General features: G+C 45.8%; 1 protein-coding gene across 3 annotated transcripts in view; it reads left to right on the forward strand.

Annotated features, from left to right (window-relative positions):
• Positions 1–1,568: 1,568 nt before the first annotated feature.
• The window catches only part of rev3l (REV3 like, DNA directed polymerase zeta catalytic subunit), a 52,619-nt gene continuing 38,537 nt past the window's right edge, over positions 1,569–15,650 (forward strand). For all 3 annotated transcript variants that reach the window (XM_056404617.1, XM_056404618.1, XM_056404619.1), the window contains exon 1: positions 1,569–2,286. In XM_056404617.1, the coding sequence (XP_056260592.1) occupies positions 2,148–2,286 (139 nt within the window). In that variant the 5' untranslated portion in view covers positions 1,569–2,147. The remainder of the gene's footprint in view (positions 2,287–15,650) is intronic.

Consider the following 15,650-nt stretch of genomic DNA (forward strand, 5'->3'; position numbering starts at 1 on the left):
CAAAGATGTCAATTCAATGTTCCACAGGCCTGTTTCCACTTCCTAAGCTGAAACGCATTCAGTTATAAAATAAAAGTCCTCCAAAGGCATCTGTTTGATATTGTGGGTGGCATTGCGGCACTGGCTTAAAGTGCTGTTAGCACTCACATATCAGAGTGACTAAAACAATAAAAGTGTAACTTGTATTTCTCACTTTTTAAAAAGTATTTATGATTGCATATTTTCCCACTAAAGTGTAATTTTATTGGAATACTGGGATCATATTACATAAGTGGTATATTAGGTATGAGCCTAAGCTTCCTGTGCCGGTTTAAATTGATATAAAGTGTTCATAGCAGATCAATAGTTGAGCTTTGAGTGTGGTTTAATGGACACTTTTAAGGGAAGCGTCTGACCAGTTTCTATGTTGTATGGCATTTGTTTACATACTGTACCTGCTTATGTACAAGAACCAATAACAACAACAAGAAGTGTAAGCTGGCTCTACTGACTCTACCCCAACCCAAAGAAGAAATCTAGACATTACAGCTCAAGATAGTGAGCTATACATAGATATCGAGATAGATATAGTCTAGATCAAGATATTTTTTAACAGATTTTTTGACTCTTGCGCACATTTTACACTATAAATATCTTCAACTGAAGGAGCACTCAAGACTCTCTGCTTACCATCCATTTAACATCCCCTCTTCCAATTAAAGACTGCCACAGCAGTTACCCAGAGGCAGCTTGCATGCTTAGCCCATAAATCACTAATGTGTTGTTAAAAGGCTACTGGTGTTCATGAGACACTGTAATTGTACAACAGTTGCTTTGGGTTGCTGATAGCATCCTCATGAGGACAACCATCTTATTTATTCGTCATTAATAGTGTTTAATTTAACTTAAATAATATGCAGCACCAAGCAGCTAAAAATCTTGGCCAGGCAGTCCATGAAAGCATGAAAAAGACAACATGTAAATGAAAATAAAAGCATGTAAATGACAACATGTAAATGACAACAAAAAACAATAAACAGTTATAGAGACGAACAAAATGAGAAGAATATGATGTGTATGGTATGTGCCTATGCCATGTGTGTGTGTGTGTCTTATGTCTTTTGTGAGAGGATGAAAAGGAAAGTATAGTGGACATTAATGATTTAATATAAATAGAAAATCGTAGGGAGAAAAAATTCTAAAATATATATGATATCCTGTCAATTTAATAACAATTAAAAAAAAATTAATCTTAAAAAAAATAGGAAGATATGTTAAAATGATATTTTAAAATGTAATAAATATAAAATAGAGTAAAATAATATGATTATAGTGTTGTGACAGAATAGTATGTTTTATATAATATAATAATTCTAAACATGTTAAATTATAATAACATAATATACTATATTATTATTATATTACGTAACAATAATTTAACAACATGAAATTACGTAGCGATGGAGACACGTTTATTTTTTACTCAGGTGTTTTGTATCATCACGCTCCAATTCTTCGGCATTGCTTTTATTCTGAAAATCGTAACCGGATGTACTGATCCTCCGTATTCCGAGCACCTTGGGAGTCCGTCGTAGGTTAGCTAACGCGGGCTAGCCTGTTATGGAAGAAGACGGAGCACAACCGAGGGGCTGTCTGATCAAACGGGACTGGCTGGGACTAGTTCTGGGACGTGATTTGGAAAGATAACGCTACATACCGGAAGCCCCCGGGGGGAACGTCTTCCTGGCCGAAAAACAAAAACACCACAGAGAGGGGGCTAAATAAAAAAAATCACGGGACAGCCACAAATTAGTAAGTACAACATGGATCCGACAGCTGTACGGCGTCGGACAATTACCCGCCACCGTTGAGTTTCGCTCTCCGCAGCCGGCGGTTGGACTCCCAACGGCCGCGGCGGCACCTCGAGCTGAGCCGGAGCCACCGGGGATCTTTGTTCGCGGTTTTTCTTTTTTTCTTTTTTTTTTTTTACATGGGACACAACCGGGCTTTCCCCTCCGCTTTGTCGTTGTTTTTACCCCGGTGACAGCACTCCCCCTCGGTTGGTATCGACTGGCCACCGAGGTCCTCGCGTCTTATGGACTCCTAACAGTAGTTTCTTTTGCTTTTTTTCTTTTTTTGGTCGGTCGGTCCCTCTCTGACGGACAGTCATGTTTGCCGTGCGCATCGTCACCGCAGACTATTACCTGGCAAGACCCATTAAAGACCTGGACGTCTGCTACTCTGAATTCAGGCAGAGCGACGTGAAGAAAGTGCCGGTGGTGCGGATATTTGGAGCAACACCCGCAGGTCAGTCAACTCCTCTGTTTATTGTTGTGTCTCTCTGTATTATTATTATTATGATGTTTATTTTTATGAAAAGGTAATGGTGGCTGTGCTGTTTGCACCACGCGGCGTGTTATACGTGGTTGCGGCTGCTGTTTGAACAAGCGCGCACAAATACGTCGGCGCCTCATTGTTTAGAGGAAATCTTACGGGTGTAAGGTGCAAAATGACAACAGGAAGATGATTTAGGGTGTTGACATGCTGTATCTACGCGGTGTGCACCGCTGTTGCTTTGCCTGCAGCGGTGGGAGACCTCCTCTGCTCCCTCCCCCCTCCTCTCTCCCCCCTCGCACGGCTCGGCTTTGTTTTCGCTCCCTTGCTCCATCATGGCACGGTGGTGGCGGCGGACACTGCTGGCTCCTGTAAGGGCTCGACTTCTGCCTGTGCCCGCCTCATAAAGCATCCAGGGACGGCTTACGTGCACCTCCCTTTATGGCGGGTTTATTGTGCTTAAAGCAACCTGTGGAGTGTTGACAGGCTAGACTACAAAATGCTGCCGCCTCTTTGAGCTTTCCTCCATTTTTGCAGCTTAATACTAGAAAAAAAAAGAGAGAGGACAATGAAAGCAAACTTTGTCCATTACCATAGTGAAATATGGTGACTGCAGCAATTCCAGCAGCCACAGAAATATTATATTAGTGGCGGAGAATGAGAGTGAATTGGGGGCTCTGTATAAGTATGTGCAGTACAATCTGAAAAAGGCAGGAGCCATCGTGACAGCACATTAATATGCAGGGAATAAGAATAGGGGAGTCATGATAAATGGACACACATTCTTACATTGTGTGAAAATGAAATGCCTGTTGACATTACTGACAAGACATATGGAGAAAATGCCATCGTTTACAGATGGCTCTGGTTTGTACACATTGTACAAAGGAGTGAAGATTTTCTGCAGATGAGTGTTTTTTCTTTTTTCATTTTCTGAGCTTTGGCACATCCCCTGCTCTTTAATAAAGCCATTACAGCCAAACACTCTGGGTACCTTAATCCTCATGCCGAAAAACAATAGAATCATTTCCTGCACAATGGCACAGCATTAGCATCCCTGCCAAATCCTCTTGCGCCTGCCCTGCCCCTCTTCAACCCTATTTGACAGGTTAAAACACCATCGCAGGTGACTGTGTATATTTTAAGCGCATAACTCCCCAGTGGGGTTGGGTTGGGGGTGGCAGTCAAACTTGCCCCCCCCGCCCCCCAATAATGTGTCAGTGCTCCTTCACAGGACGACCTGGAGTGTCCAATAGGATGTACCTCAGGGGGGATTAAAGGCTTTGGAGCAAAGAAATGAAGGACGGTGGGTCCGGGTTAGAATGTCAGGTCTAATTTGGTTCTGTCATAAACCTGCAAGTTCCCATGCGGTTGTGCTGATGTGAGGGGACTACACACACACACACACACACACACACACACACACACACACACACACACACACACACACACACACACACACACACACACACTGCAGCAGATGCAGTCTGGGTAGCTTGTCAGTTGAATGTATGTTGAGCAGCGATTCATCAACACTCATTCAAACACAATAAACCCAATTACCATAGCATTGCAATTAGGCTCTCCAGCAGGGCGTTACCTAGTCTGCTGAAATAAAATTCATATTATGATGCAAGACCGGGATATAATATATGAATAATATTATCCATATCATGTATATAATGGGCGTATCTTTGCTTAAGCTGTTTTTTTTCCTTCCTCTGGTTTGATCTTCACGGCTGCATTATAGTTCAGCAGTGCACGTTCCTTGTTGGCTTGTTAGACAGCTCCAACACTTAATAATACAAATAAAAACGAGTATGTGTGGCTGGATGATTCGGACAAAAATGTAATATTGGTCGATATCGAGATAAAAAAAAAAAAAAAAAAGAATTTAACCTTCTTTTCTTTTCTCATGAAGCCAGACTCTTCAAGGACGCTGATTGTTAGCGTATCCTTAGCAACGTAGTGCGCTACTGCGTGGGTTATGTGGGTTGCTTATTGAGATGGAGCAGATGTCGGCCCTGACTGATGACATGTTGTGTGCTCCGAAGGGTGGAGGCAGCGAAAGCGTCGTTGGTGCAGCTGAACAACACACCTGTTCAACGATCGGCTGGTTGCGCTCTCCGTTATCAATGGATGTGACTGGGGGTGCGTTTATGAGCCGGGGGTGGGGGGGGCACGCTCAGGGTTTGATCATGCAGGCATGAAACTATCAGACTGTCTATCAAACCGTTTTCTTATTGCTATTGACGAAGTGCTCAGCTGATACGACCATGATTAACTCGATCAATCTACCAATCATTTCAAGCCTAATCCACGTAAAAAGGAATTTTCCAACCTGGGTCACATCACTGTAGACACTCTGACTATATAATGTTATATTCTGTGTTATATTACATATTATTTATGTAAGTTTGCTTAGAAAAGGCCTGATATTTGCCCTGATAGACCTCGCCCCAGCTGTGTTTCCCCGGATCAATACAGCAGAGGTGGCGAGTACAAGGTTAGCTCGACCCCCAGCCGGAGCAGGGACAGACCAACACTGGGACAGCAGCGTTTCTGAAAGTCTCCGTTTCAGGCGCTGGAAAACAAAAGTGATGCTTTTTTTAAAAAATGAAAATGTAGTAGTGTAGTCGTCATAACAGTATGCCGACACCCTGATCGGTTAACATTCCCGTCATTTTCTTTTTTGAAAGAGATTTCAGTTTCCAATCGAAGCATGAAAAACTTTGATTGAGTTTTTGAGAGTGTGCACACGAACGCAGCTTCATCTCTCTGTTGTGTGTGTGTGTGTGTGTGTGTGTGTGTGTGTGTGTGTGTGTGTGTGTGTGTGTGTGTGTGTGTGTGTTTGAATCAGACTCTGTGTTGTTTCAAGTTGCAGTATTGACGAAGTAGCCCGTCTGTAGTTTGTGAGCTGTGGTGGGAGCCCCGCATATTTGCATGGTTGGACTCTCCTTTTGCTCAGTTTATGTATCACTTGTGGCAAGCCGCAGTCAAGAGTCGGCTCTGCGCTTCCAGAAATAAAATTACATCACCATCTGGAACACATTGAAGCAGGCAGGAATCTCCTTCTTTCTATTTCTTTCTTTCTTTCTTTCTTTCTTTCTTTCTCTGGAGCTCAGAATCAGGCCACACCTACCAAGAAGAGTTATTTTTTTAAATATTTTCCTTTTGCCTTCATGGTGATTTCTATTGTCTGACCTGAAGGGAGGAGTTCATGGGCAGTTTGCTGCTAAATGTGCGTCGGCTTTTATCTCATCAGTGTGTTTACCCCGGTGTAAGCGGTCAGCAGTGCATCTGCACCATGTGGCTCTGGCCTTGTACTCCCTGTCCCTTCCTGACCCAACCATGCACGCTCCCACCAATCAGCCCTGTGTAATTCGATGCCACACTACTGCCCCCCCCCCTCCCCTCTCTTTGTTAGCATTCAGTGAGTGGCCTGCCTGTGTTGCACTCATCCTGTACATGCATTCCCATCTCTGAAGTAGCTCAGGCAGAGGGGAGAAAAAAAACAGAAACCCCTTTGTTGTGAAAATTGTACTCGTGATCAGCATTGAATTATTCTTATTATTAGTTGGTTTTTTTGATAAGCTCCTAGGGCGGTAAACATCGAGCACCTTCCCGCGCCGCTGAGCTTCTCGCTGTCGATGCGGCTGCGACCTTTTTGAGGTCTGACAGCGTTGATCTCCATCCTTGATGCCGACAAGCTCGGCCCAGATGCGCTGACGGACCCCGGGCCCCACCTGTGACAACAGGAGGCGCAGCGTTTTGGTTCCTTGCTTTGGACGTGTGCACTTCAGTGTTTGTTAGGTGTGTGTGTGTGTGTGTGTGTGTGTGAGAGCAGAGAATTGCATGACCAATTGACCTGAATGAGGGGGCCAAGAAGTGAGGCGCAGTGAAGAATAGAACCGGCCCCCACCCCCGCTTTAGCTCTCTCCAGGGGTCTCCTTAATGCCATCTGAAGGAATTCCTCCCGGATCCATTAGTAGGATAATAGGTGGATTCGAACAGGCTCTTTGGCTCATTAGGAGGGTTATTGTCCCCTTAACTGTTTACCTTCCTCCCTTCCTATCAGTTACTCGGGTTCAATTATCTTCCTCTAACTACCGCCCTAGTTGCTTCTAATTATTTTGTAATTGAGAGAGATATCTGTTTGTTGATATGGTGACTCTAGATTTGATTTTCATTCTTATGTCCTCATGATTTTCCAGTTTTCTTTCAGGGAGTGTCTGATAAGTGAGGCATGTAATTGCTGCAGGTTTATCAAAAGGAAAATGGAGCCATATTGATGATATTGATGATGAAGAGTCACATAAAGAGACTGAACACTGCTCCACGCTAATCCTCACACCGAGGTGTTTTCACCCACAGGCCGAGGCCCGGCTTCTTGTGAAGGTCTCTTCGACGTTGAGTCTTGTACGGTGGCCCTGAGAGCCCAATGCACTGCAGCTTAAGAAAACGCAGGAATTCAGAAAACATCTTCTTCAATTTGACAACACGTGTGCTGCAACATAATTACAACACGACAGAAGTGTTTCCAGAAATGTTTCCAAAAGCGATGAGCCTGGCTGGGACGCACTTGTTGTTCAATGAAGCATCGAACAACAAGTTCGTCCGAGCAGGTTCATCCCTTTTCTTTTATTTTTTGCCTTAATTCTGAGAGAGAGAGAGAGGGTGATATGCAGTGTAGGGCCTCGGGTTGACCGCAAACCTGTGGTCGCTGTCGTTAGGATAACGCCTTCATGTTAGTGCTCTGCCAGGTGAGCCACCAAGCGTCCCCCTGGAAACACCTCTGTTGTGTTTTCTGAATTCGTTTGTCTTTTATCTATTTGCATGTGTTTTCTTAAGTTGCAGTGCGTTAAGGTCTCGGGGGGGGGGGGGGGGGGGGTGTAAAAGACCGTATGATAATCTTTTTGGGTAGAATCTCAATACACGATCTTGCTCATCATCTGCAGTCTGTTTCCGCTCTGATTTTATTCTGAAAGTCCAGACAGGAAGTTGTGATTCCCATCTTTCTGATTCTGCAGGTAACTGTTGCTGCTCAGATGGAGATCCATTTTTTTCCTCCTTAATATAAAAAGAGGGCCAGATATTACTGCTGGCGGGCCACTTCTGGCCCGTGGGCCACCAGTTGCGGACCACTGCACCAGGCCATACAGGCTGTGATGGGGTTGTTGTTGTTCTGTGGTAGCTGTATGCCAGATGGCTTTGCCAGTGAGGTAATGTGATTTAGTTCATCTCCATGGTGAGATGGATGCCCACCGGTGAGTGGGGGGTGGGGGGGATAACAGGAAGTATTTTGTCTTTTGATGCAGCTGTATTAAAAAGCCAGCGTTTGATGTGAAGTGCCTTCTAATGCAGGGGCCCGCTGAGGGCCGCTGTTTGTTAAGTCGTATATTCTGGCAGGTTTCTGTAATGTGGTTCTGTGTGGTCTGAAGAGAGAGAGGCCTGTGTTGGCACGTGGTGGCGGGTCATTTCAGGTCCTGCGCTCGGTGTCGGGCCCTTCCTCTCTCCTCCTGCACCATTGTCCCCACAGAGAGAGAGAGGAGGGGCCCCCGTGCTTTGTCCACCCAGGCCTGTGAGAGAGGGAGACTTCCCACTCCGTGTCCCCTCAGGGCCTCTGGCACTGCTGCGGGAGAACTCTGCAGTGTTTCAAGGCAGATTAAGACCTTGTTTAAAAAGAATGAAAGAATTTGGCAGGCTGAGGAAAGCTTGAATCGCTGCTGGAGGGGGGAGAACGCTTTGAACCTGCCATGCTGAGCCATTCAACATGGATGTTAATGAGGCCTCTGTGTGTGTGTGTGTGTGTGTGTGTGTGTGTGTGTGTGTGTGTGTGTGTGTGTGTGTGTGTGTGTGTGTGTGCACATTTTGCACGAATGCACTCAAAGACAAACAAAGTGATTAAGTTTTTATCTGTAGCATTGAGGCTGTATCTGCAACAGGAATGCACCGTTGCTTCAGCACGTAAACGCTCTGGTTCATCACTGGATTTCTGCCTGTACATGTTCAGTATTATTTCCCTCACGCAGCTCCGGATCAGGCTTTAAAAGTGTTGTTGTTTTCTTACGGCGGAGGTCCGATTAGTCATCACTGGAAAATGTTAATCGCACCTCAAATCTCAATACAATGCTTTGGTCTTTTTTTTTTTTTTTTGTATAAACTCCATATCTTTACTCGATCTTCCTGCATTGATTTGTTTGCAGAGCATATTTGCTTAAAGTCAGCGCATTCCTCTACCTGTGCGAAGTCCACTCTTCTTCTTCTTAGCCGTAGACCAACACCCGTCCGTCTGTTTTTGTTCAATGCGAGACTGCAGTGGGAACGGAAACGGTCTGTTTGATCAAATTTTAATTCCATAGCTGTGTACAGTCAGTTTGAGGGCAGGCTTATTAAAAAGAAAAAAAAAAGGGGGTGGGGGGGGTGGGGAGGGAAATTCTGGAAGCCCAGCTCTAAAAATAGCACAGCTTTTGTGTGTGTGTGTGTGTGTGTGTTTTAATGCGACCACAGTTGTGTCTTTGCAGATAGACGGCGGGCTGGTTGTTGTCGTTGCTGCCGTTTAACAGTGTCTCCAGTTGCTTTCCTGTACATTTTTTTTTTTGTGGGGGGGGGGGGAGACATTTACCACCTTTTGTTAGTTTTTTTTTTTTATTCCTTGAGGAGTTATATGTCTAGACCTGCTCGGTTCTTTTTGTATCCGCTCTGTGTTCTCCGACTGGAAAAGACATGCCGTGAATATCAAATTTCGTCTGAAGCGAGGGAAGGGGGACAGGCGGTGCTCGGAAAAATCTCTCCTGTTGTCTGGTGACAGATTGCTGCCCCTTATCAGAGAGCAAGTCTGGACGCACGCACGCACGCACGCACCGACACACACACAGCGTCTTCTAGCACCGTGGCAACCACTTCTCCTCACACTCATTATGAAATCTGTAGCATCTCTCTGCAGTTCTCGCCGTCGCGTCAGGATTTTTTAGGGCTCAGGATTTGTTCTCTTGAACACCTTGTGCATTTTTATCCTCGAACGCCCTTTTTCTTCTGACTCCCCACGTCTCCCCACAACTGCACTCTTAAAATGGAGACACACGATCGGTATATAGAGTTTTAGCTCAGTCTTCATTTAAATAAAAAATGCAATTAACTTGAAAATCTTGTTTGTTTTTTTTTTTTTTTTTCAATCCAATCCTAATTTTGGGACAAGCAGCCTGAAGTTATATGTCGCTGTGAGGTGACAGGCCTGTGCAGAGACTGTGCTGTTACCAGAAAAAACAGCTCAGAAGTGCTGGGAGGAGGGAGGAGGAGGAGGGAGCGAGCGAGGAGGAGGAGGAGGAAAAGAAGGAGGGAGAAGGAGGTGAAGGAGGGAGGAGGAGGAGGAGGAGGTGAAGAAGTGGCTCCAATGAAAGAAAACAAGCACATTTCCCTGATAGTTCAACTCTTTCCTTTCAGGCTGTGGTGAACAGCAGCATACACTTTCTGCAGCCGCCTGTCTTTGTGATCATAGATTGTGTGTGTGATTGTGTGTGTGTGATTGTGTGTGTGTGTGTGTGTGTGTGTGTGTGTGTGTGTGTGAATGAGAATATCCCTGCTTGTGTGTGTGCTAGTAGCTGCAGGCGCCCTGAGGATTTCCCCTCTGCTGGTCACAGTCTCTGCCTGTCTGTGTTCTCTCTCTCCCTCTCTCTCTCCCTCTCTCTCTCCCTCTCCCTTTCTCTCTCTCTCTCTATCTCTCTCTCCCTCTGCTGTACTCAGCCTCTCCTCCCCCCGTCCACCTCCACCTCTTCTCGAGCCCCTCTTCTTCCTGTCCTCCACATTCCTTTGTTTTACTCGACATGCCGTTCCAGTTTTGAGGATTTTCACTTTCTCCCCCTGAATCGCATCAGCGTTTCCTTTCATCTCTCTCCCTGCTGTCCCCCCTCCTCCCCCCTCCTCCCCCACCCTACCCTCAGATTGTCCCGGACTGGCTCCATGGGAGAGGGCACAGAGAGTGTTTACAACTGGAGCTGTTTCGGCCTTTGCCCTCATCCCCGTCAACTCCCCCCACCCCTCCTTGCTAACCCTCCTCAACTCAAAGCTCCACATGCTCTTTAACCCCCCACCACTCCCACCCACCACCCCCTTACCCTCCACACCCACCTCTTGGTGGCCCCATTCACTTGCATACCTGAACATTAAGATGGTAGTAATCATTTGTGAGGGCTAATTGAGAGAAGTTGCAAATGAACTGGACAGGTCTTTAATTTTTGTCCCTTAAGCTTCCTGCTAAATGCCGCCATAACAAAATCCCGTAAATGGAGATGTGTGGGTAAAGTGTTTGAACTCCCCTTGGTCTTTCTTTCTTTCTTTCTTTCTTTCACAAACCACCAGGAGACACCAACCTTCCTGTATTTCTTTGTGAACTGCAAAATCATTTTCAAACCAATCACGTTGTTGCTGTTGTCTTCTGGATGAAGTGATTGTGATCAGGAAAGAAAATGTTCCTCTCCGGACGCTCCGGCAACTCACATGGTTCGAGTCCTTTGCTGCATGTCATTTTCTCTCTCTCTCTCTCTCTCTCTGTGACTGTAATAACCCCTTTTACACCAAAATTAGCACTTATAAGCGCATTTTTTAAACGCCGGTAAAACCACTAATAAAAGCCGTTTGACGCCTTCTCCACTGCCAGTCGAGTTTGTCTTTCTGTTGGGAATGAGGACACATCATCACATGCACTTACAGACCGCACACACACAGACTCCTGGACTCCTGTAAAAGTGTCGGAGCCTCCGTGTCGGACACTTGGATGTGGTTGTGTGTTTTTGAAACTTATCTCGGGGCTGCAGCTCACTCTTTCATCCGGCAGCGTGCTGGACGGGTGTGTCTACATCTGTGCTCTGGAAGACAATACAGCTGTGGGAAGATACACTGCAACTACTGTGCGTAATAAACCTCCACACACGGCTACCAGCAGGTATCCCTCAGCCACAGCTTAGCATGGAGCTACTCTCAGGGGAAATTGGTACTAAACATACTTTTTAACTTTGAAAAACACCGGAGCGTTGTTATGTTCCCTCTATCCTGCTGTATCTGCACTTTCCAGCTCCTCCCTCCTCTTCATCATGCTTCGCTGCAGGACTTGGGCTTCCACCTCTTCTGGCCCTGCTCCTGCTCCTGCCCTCGGGGCTGTGCTTGGCCTACATGGCCTACGCTGATGCTCCCCATATTTCTGCACAGCTCTCTAGCCAAACAGTCCTGCTTTCCCCCACCCATCCCCCCCTCTCGCTCTGCTCCGAGTAGGAGGTCAGCTGAGGTTGTATGGGAATAAAGTGTCCTAGTTCACAGGGTTCTTCCTGTAAACTCGCAGCCTGCTAATTACACTCTGTTTTCCTCTCGGTGCCTTTCGTCCGATTTGTTGCTCTCCCTCTTTCCCTGGCTTTTCTTCCTCTTCTCAGTTTGTCTCACCCCTGCTCTCTCTGCTTCTGTCTCTCTCATCTGTTTCTGTCCACACTGCAGTAAAAGCCAGTTTCTTGTCTTTCTCTCCAGACCTCTTGCCTCCCATCTCCATGCTCTGCAGCTGTTTCCCTTCAAATGTTGCACACATTTTTTTTAAGTGGATTTCCAAAATGTTGGCGAAATTAAATGCAGACAAGTCAAGACAAGATTACATAACCGGTAACTTTATATCTGGTACATTATAGCAATTCATGACTGCTTCCCAACCAGTATGAGACCTCAGCTGTTTTGAATGGATGAATTTCTATCCTATGATGATATGTATATATGTATGTATGTATTCAGGGCTGGAGATACATACAAACATTTGATTGAACCTGAATTTGATTGCTGACCTAGAAACAGTGAAGAATCTTAAATATCTTACACGACATAACATTTGTTTTTAAATGTTTCTGAATCCTCAAACTGATTATTTGCAGCTTTACCTGGAAAATATTAGAGATTTCCAATCTGGTCTGGCCAGTTCATTCATTCATTCACACAGTCTTATAGGTCATTAGGTGATTCACTCTCATTGACTTCAGCGTGGTTTTTTTTTATTGTACAACTGTTTCCACTCACATTGACTGTTGTCATATAAAGCGTAACATGTCGAACTATGCGCTTGAACACGCCGCACATCTTCCAAGCACATTGCGGCGAGAGGTGGACGGATGGAAAGCGGAGAGAAAAAGAAGAAGAAGAAGAGAGCAATCGGCCGAAGAGATTTCATCTTTGCGCAGAGACCCAGAGGACTTAAGGAGAAGCAGCATCATGTTCCACCTGCTGTTCACTGTGTGAGCGGAGGAGAGCGTGAGAGTGTGAGTCATTAGTGTCGTCTGGTCTGATTGGAAAGTCGTTTTGAATTCCTATAGGTCACAGACTGTGGGTTCGTCACGTTAAAGGTTATACATATTCACGACTCTGTGATTCATCACCAGTAGAGAAGAATTCTGCCGTCCTAATCTCGTCCCTTGAGACGTCCATCTTGCTTTTGATTCATCCCTGACCCAGTCCAGATCGGTCGAAGCTGTCGCCTCCATCTGCGCCGGCCTCTCACCAGCCACGCAGGCGTACAAGAATCTTAACAGGAAGAGCGGCCCCTCACAATCGCAGCGTAGACCGGCCAAAACGCCACCTTACAGCCAACCTCGATTCTGGAGTTCATATTCATGAAGATGGACGTATCCTCGCTTTGTCCGCTTAACGAACGTCTGGCAGGAAGCGCGGCCGAGTCACCATCTGGTCAGCCTCGTCCTGTCTGCTCAAATGACTGGCCCGACTGTCGCTGTCTGTCTCCTCAGCCGAGGACACGCCAGGGAGAGCTGGCATGGAGGTGTAAGCATGTCCATCCTCCAGCAGGCTCAGCGTGAGCGGCGGAGACGTGCTGGCAACAAAGTGGTCATCAAGGAAGAACGGGCAGCTCATTCTGTCCCCCCCCCCCCGTCGTGAAACTGGAGCAGGGTATCAATGAGTCATCCCGTCCATCTGAAGTGTTACCTGAGACGCAGGTGACTGGCTTTGAATAAGAAAATCACGCACTGATTACTGAGGTCGTTTGGACATTTGCACGTCAAAACACACGATATCCAAGTAACGCCTCGATGGAACTACTTCACATTCGGCACAAAACATTCACTTGCACGCAAGGATGAACTGATTAGACTTTGGTGGTTAAAGGTCAAAGGTCAAGGTCACGATGACCTCACAAAGTGTGGTTTCGGCCATGTGAACACGGTATCTCAGTAACACCTTGAACTGATTAGATTTCAGTGGTGTAAAATTCACACAAATGATTCATATTTTACGTGACGCTGGATAAACAGGGAAGTGACCTGACACTAATCTTGAGTGGAGGAGGCAGACGACCACGAGGAGGTGATTCTAGCTGTGGATTGGTCTGGCGTGGTGACGTGTTCACTGTTTGTCTTTCTGATATGCGAAGACCGGGCACAGAGTTTTGCTATCTGAAGGAAAAGTGTGAGTAAAAAAGAAAACATCTTCACCCTGTCTCCACGAGGCCTGAGGCGCTGTGCACAGGAGCAGTGTAGGAAGTCCTCCAGCTCGCCTGGGAATAACCGTCATCTCTCGTCAGCCTTCTGGCTTGTTGCTCAGGCCTGCAGCCAGGACGGGCCTGGCTGGAGAGCAGGAGGGAGGGCCCCGCCTATTTGTCCGGTTTAACGAAGCCCAGACACAGTCAGAGAGGCAGACTCAGCCTGCCAGTTTGAGGCTTGGACCCAGCTCTCCCTTCCACAGCGTAAATTTGTGTTTTGGGAAACGCTTTGTTAGAAGCCGTAATTGGAACCATTCTGAATGAGGAAATGACCCTTTATCTATCAGGATATGTCGTATGTTATGCTCTGATCTGGGTGGTGTTATATTACAATAAGTTGGCTTCTGAACACTGTTGGTTGCTTTGCTTTTTTTCCCAATTAGATTTAAGAAGCTGATTTAAATCATTGAAATAAACACTGTGGCTATCGTCCCGGCAAAACACCCGTAACCAGAGACAGTGATTTGTTCGAGGTTTGCTCAGACTGCAATGAGCTCTTTCCTCCTCACTTTGTAAACTCCATCTCTGGAGTGAGATCATGTGGCCGAAAGCTCCAGAACTGCTACTAAATTGACGTTGAAGTTAAATTTGGTGCCTCAGCTGCTGTTTCCAATAATGAACTTTGAAACTCAACTTTGAAGCCAACACGGAAAATAAGTATTTTTAAAGACATCTGCACAAACTCCCATCACCTGTGTGACACAATCAAAAGCTCCAGAACAATTACTCAACGGACCTCTAGGTGAGATTGTTGAGCGCTGAGTTTTTATTGGATAATGACGTAGCGCCATAACTAACACTGGAGGCCTGAGGCTGCTCTTTCAGTTACTTCCCGATCAAAGCATTTCAGCGGTTGGCTTGGCAACAGACTTTTAATGTGAAGCAGCAGCAGGAAGTGTTTAGTTGGTATCTCCGGGCGTCAAAGTCAAGTTCTGTGCATTATGCCAGTGTGCCAGGAGCTGATTGAGTCGTATTGGTCACAGCAGCAGCAGCTGATAGACGGATGGGTTCTTGACGGTAAATAGATAATTTCTTCTCTTTTCTTGCAGAAGCGTTGAAGAGTTTTGATCTGACTAACGCTGTTCACTCTCACTGCAGCCACACCACGGCCATCATCACCACACAGTCTCATCATAATGGTTTCCTCTCTCCCCATATCAGTGTCTTTATACTGGATGAAAACACTGAAGTAACTGGTTAATTTCAACATTCATTCACAGCCATGTTTATTATATCTTTTGAAAATCTAAACATCTCCTGTGTGCATGAGGCTACACATTGTGAACCAATATAAAGATCATTTTAGTGCATGTGTGAAATGTGTTATTTTAGGACAGTACTAGTGCAAACAGAATCATACAATGATTATTTTGTCAGATGTCGAGTTCAGTTGGAATGGTTGTTTTCACGTTTTCAATTTCACTGAAGAATTAATAAGAATTTTAATTCATTGTTATGTTGTATTCACCGCTGGTAGTCGAGGCTGAAAGGAACCAATCGGAGCAGCCGCTGGTGTCTACGTCATCGTTTCCAAAGGTTTCTGTTTTCCGTGCTTTAAAAACTCCGGAGTCATGTGACGGCAGGAGTAAAACGTAGGAAAGGAGATGCGCTTTAAAAAGAAAACGTATTAGTGTGGACGTAGCCTCAGAGGGAAGCTGCAGAGGCAGCAACAAGGAGCTGTGCACAACCAGTGCAGCAGGATGCTGCGATGCTTCAGAGTTTGAGAGGGATGTTCTGCGTCTGAGTGCCGTCTGCAATTATGTAATTGCAGAGGTTTGCGGACGCCTGGTGTGACGGGCTTTATTCTGCACTCACAGCA

The sequence above is a fragment of the Seriola aureovittata genome, chromosome 19 (assembly GCF_021018895.1).
Source record: "Seriola aureovittata isolate HTS-2021-v1 ecotype China chromosome 19, ASM2101889v1, whole genome shotgun sequence".
Taxonomy (NCBI): Eukaryota; Metazoa; Chordata; class Actinopteri; order Carangiformes; family Carangidae; genus Seriola; species Seriola aureovittata.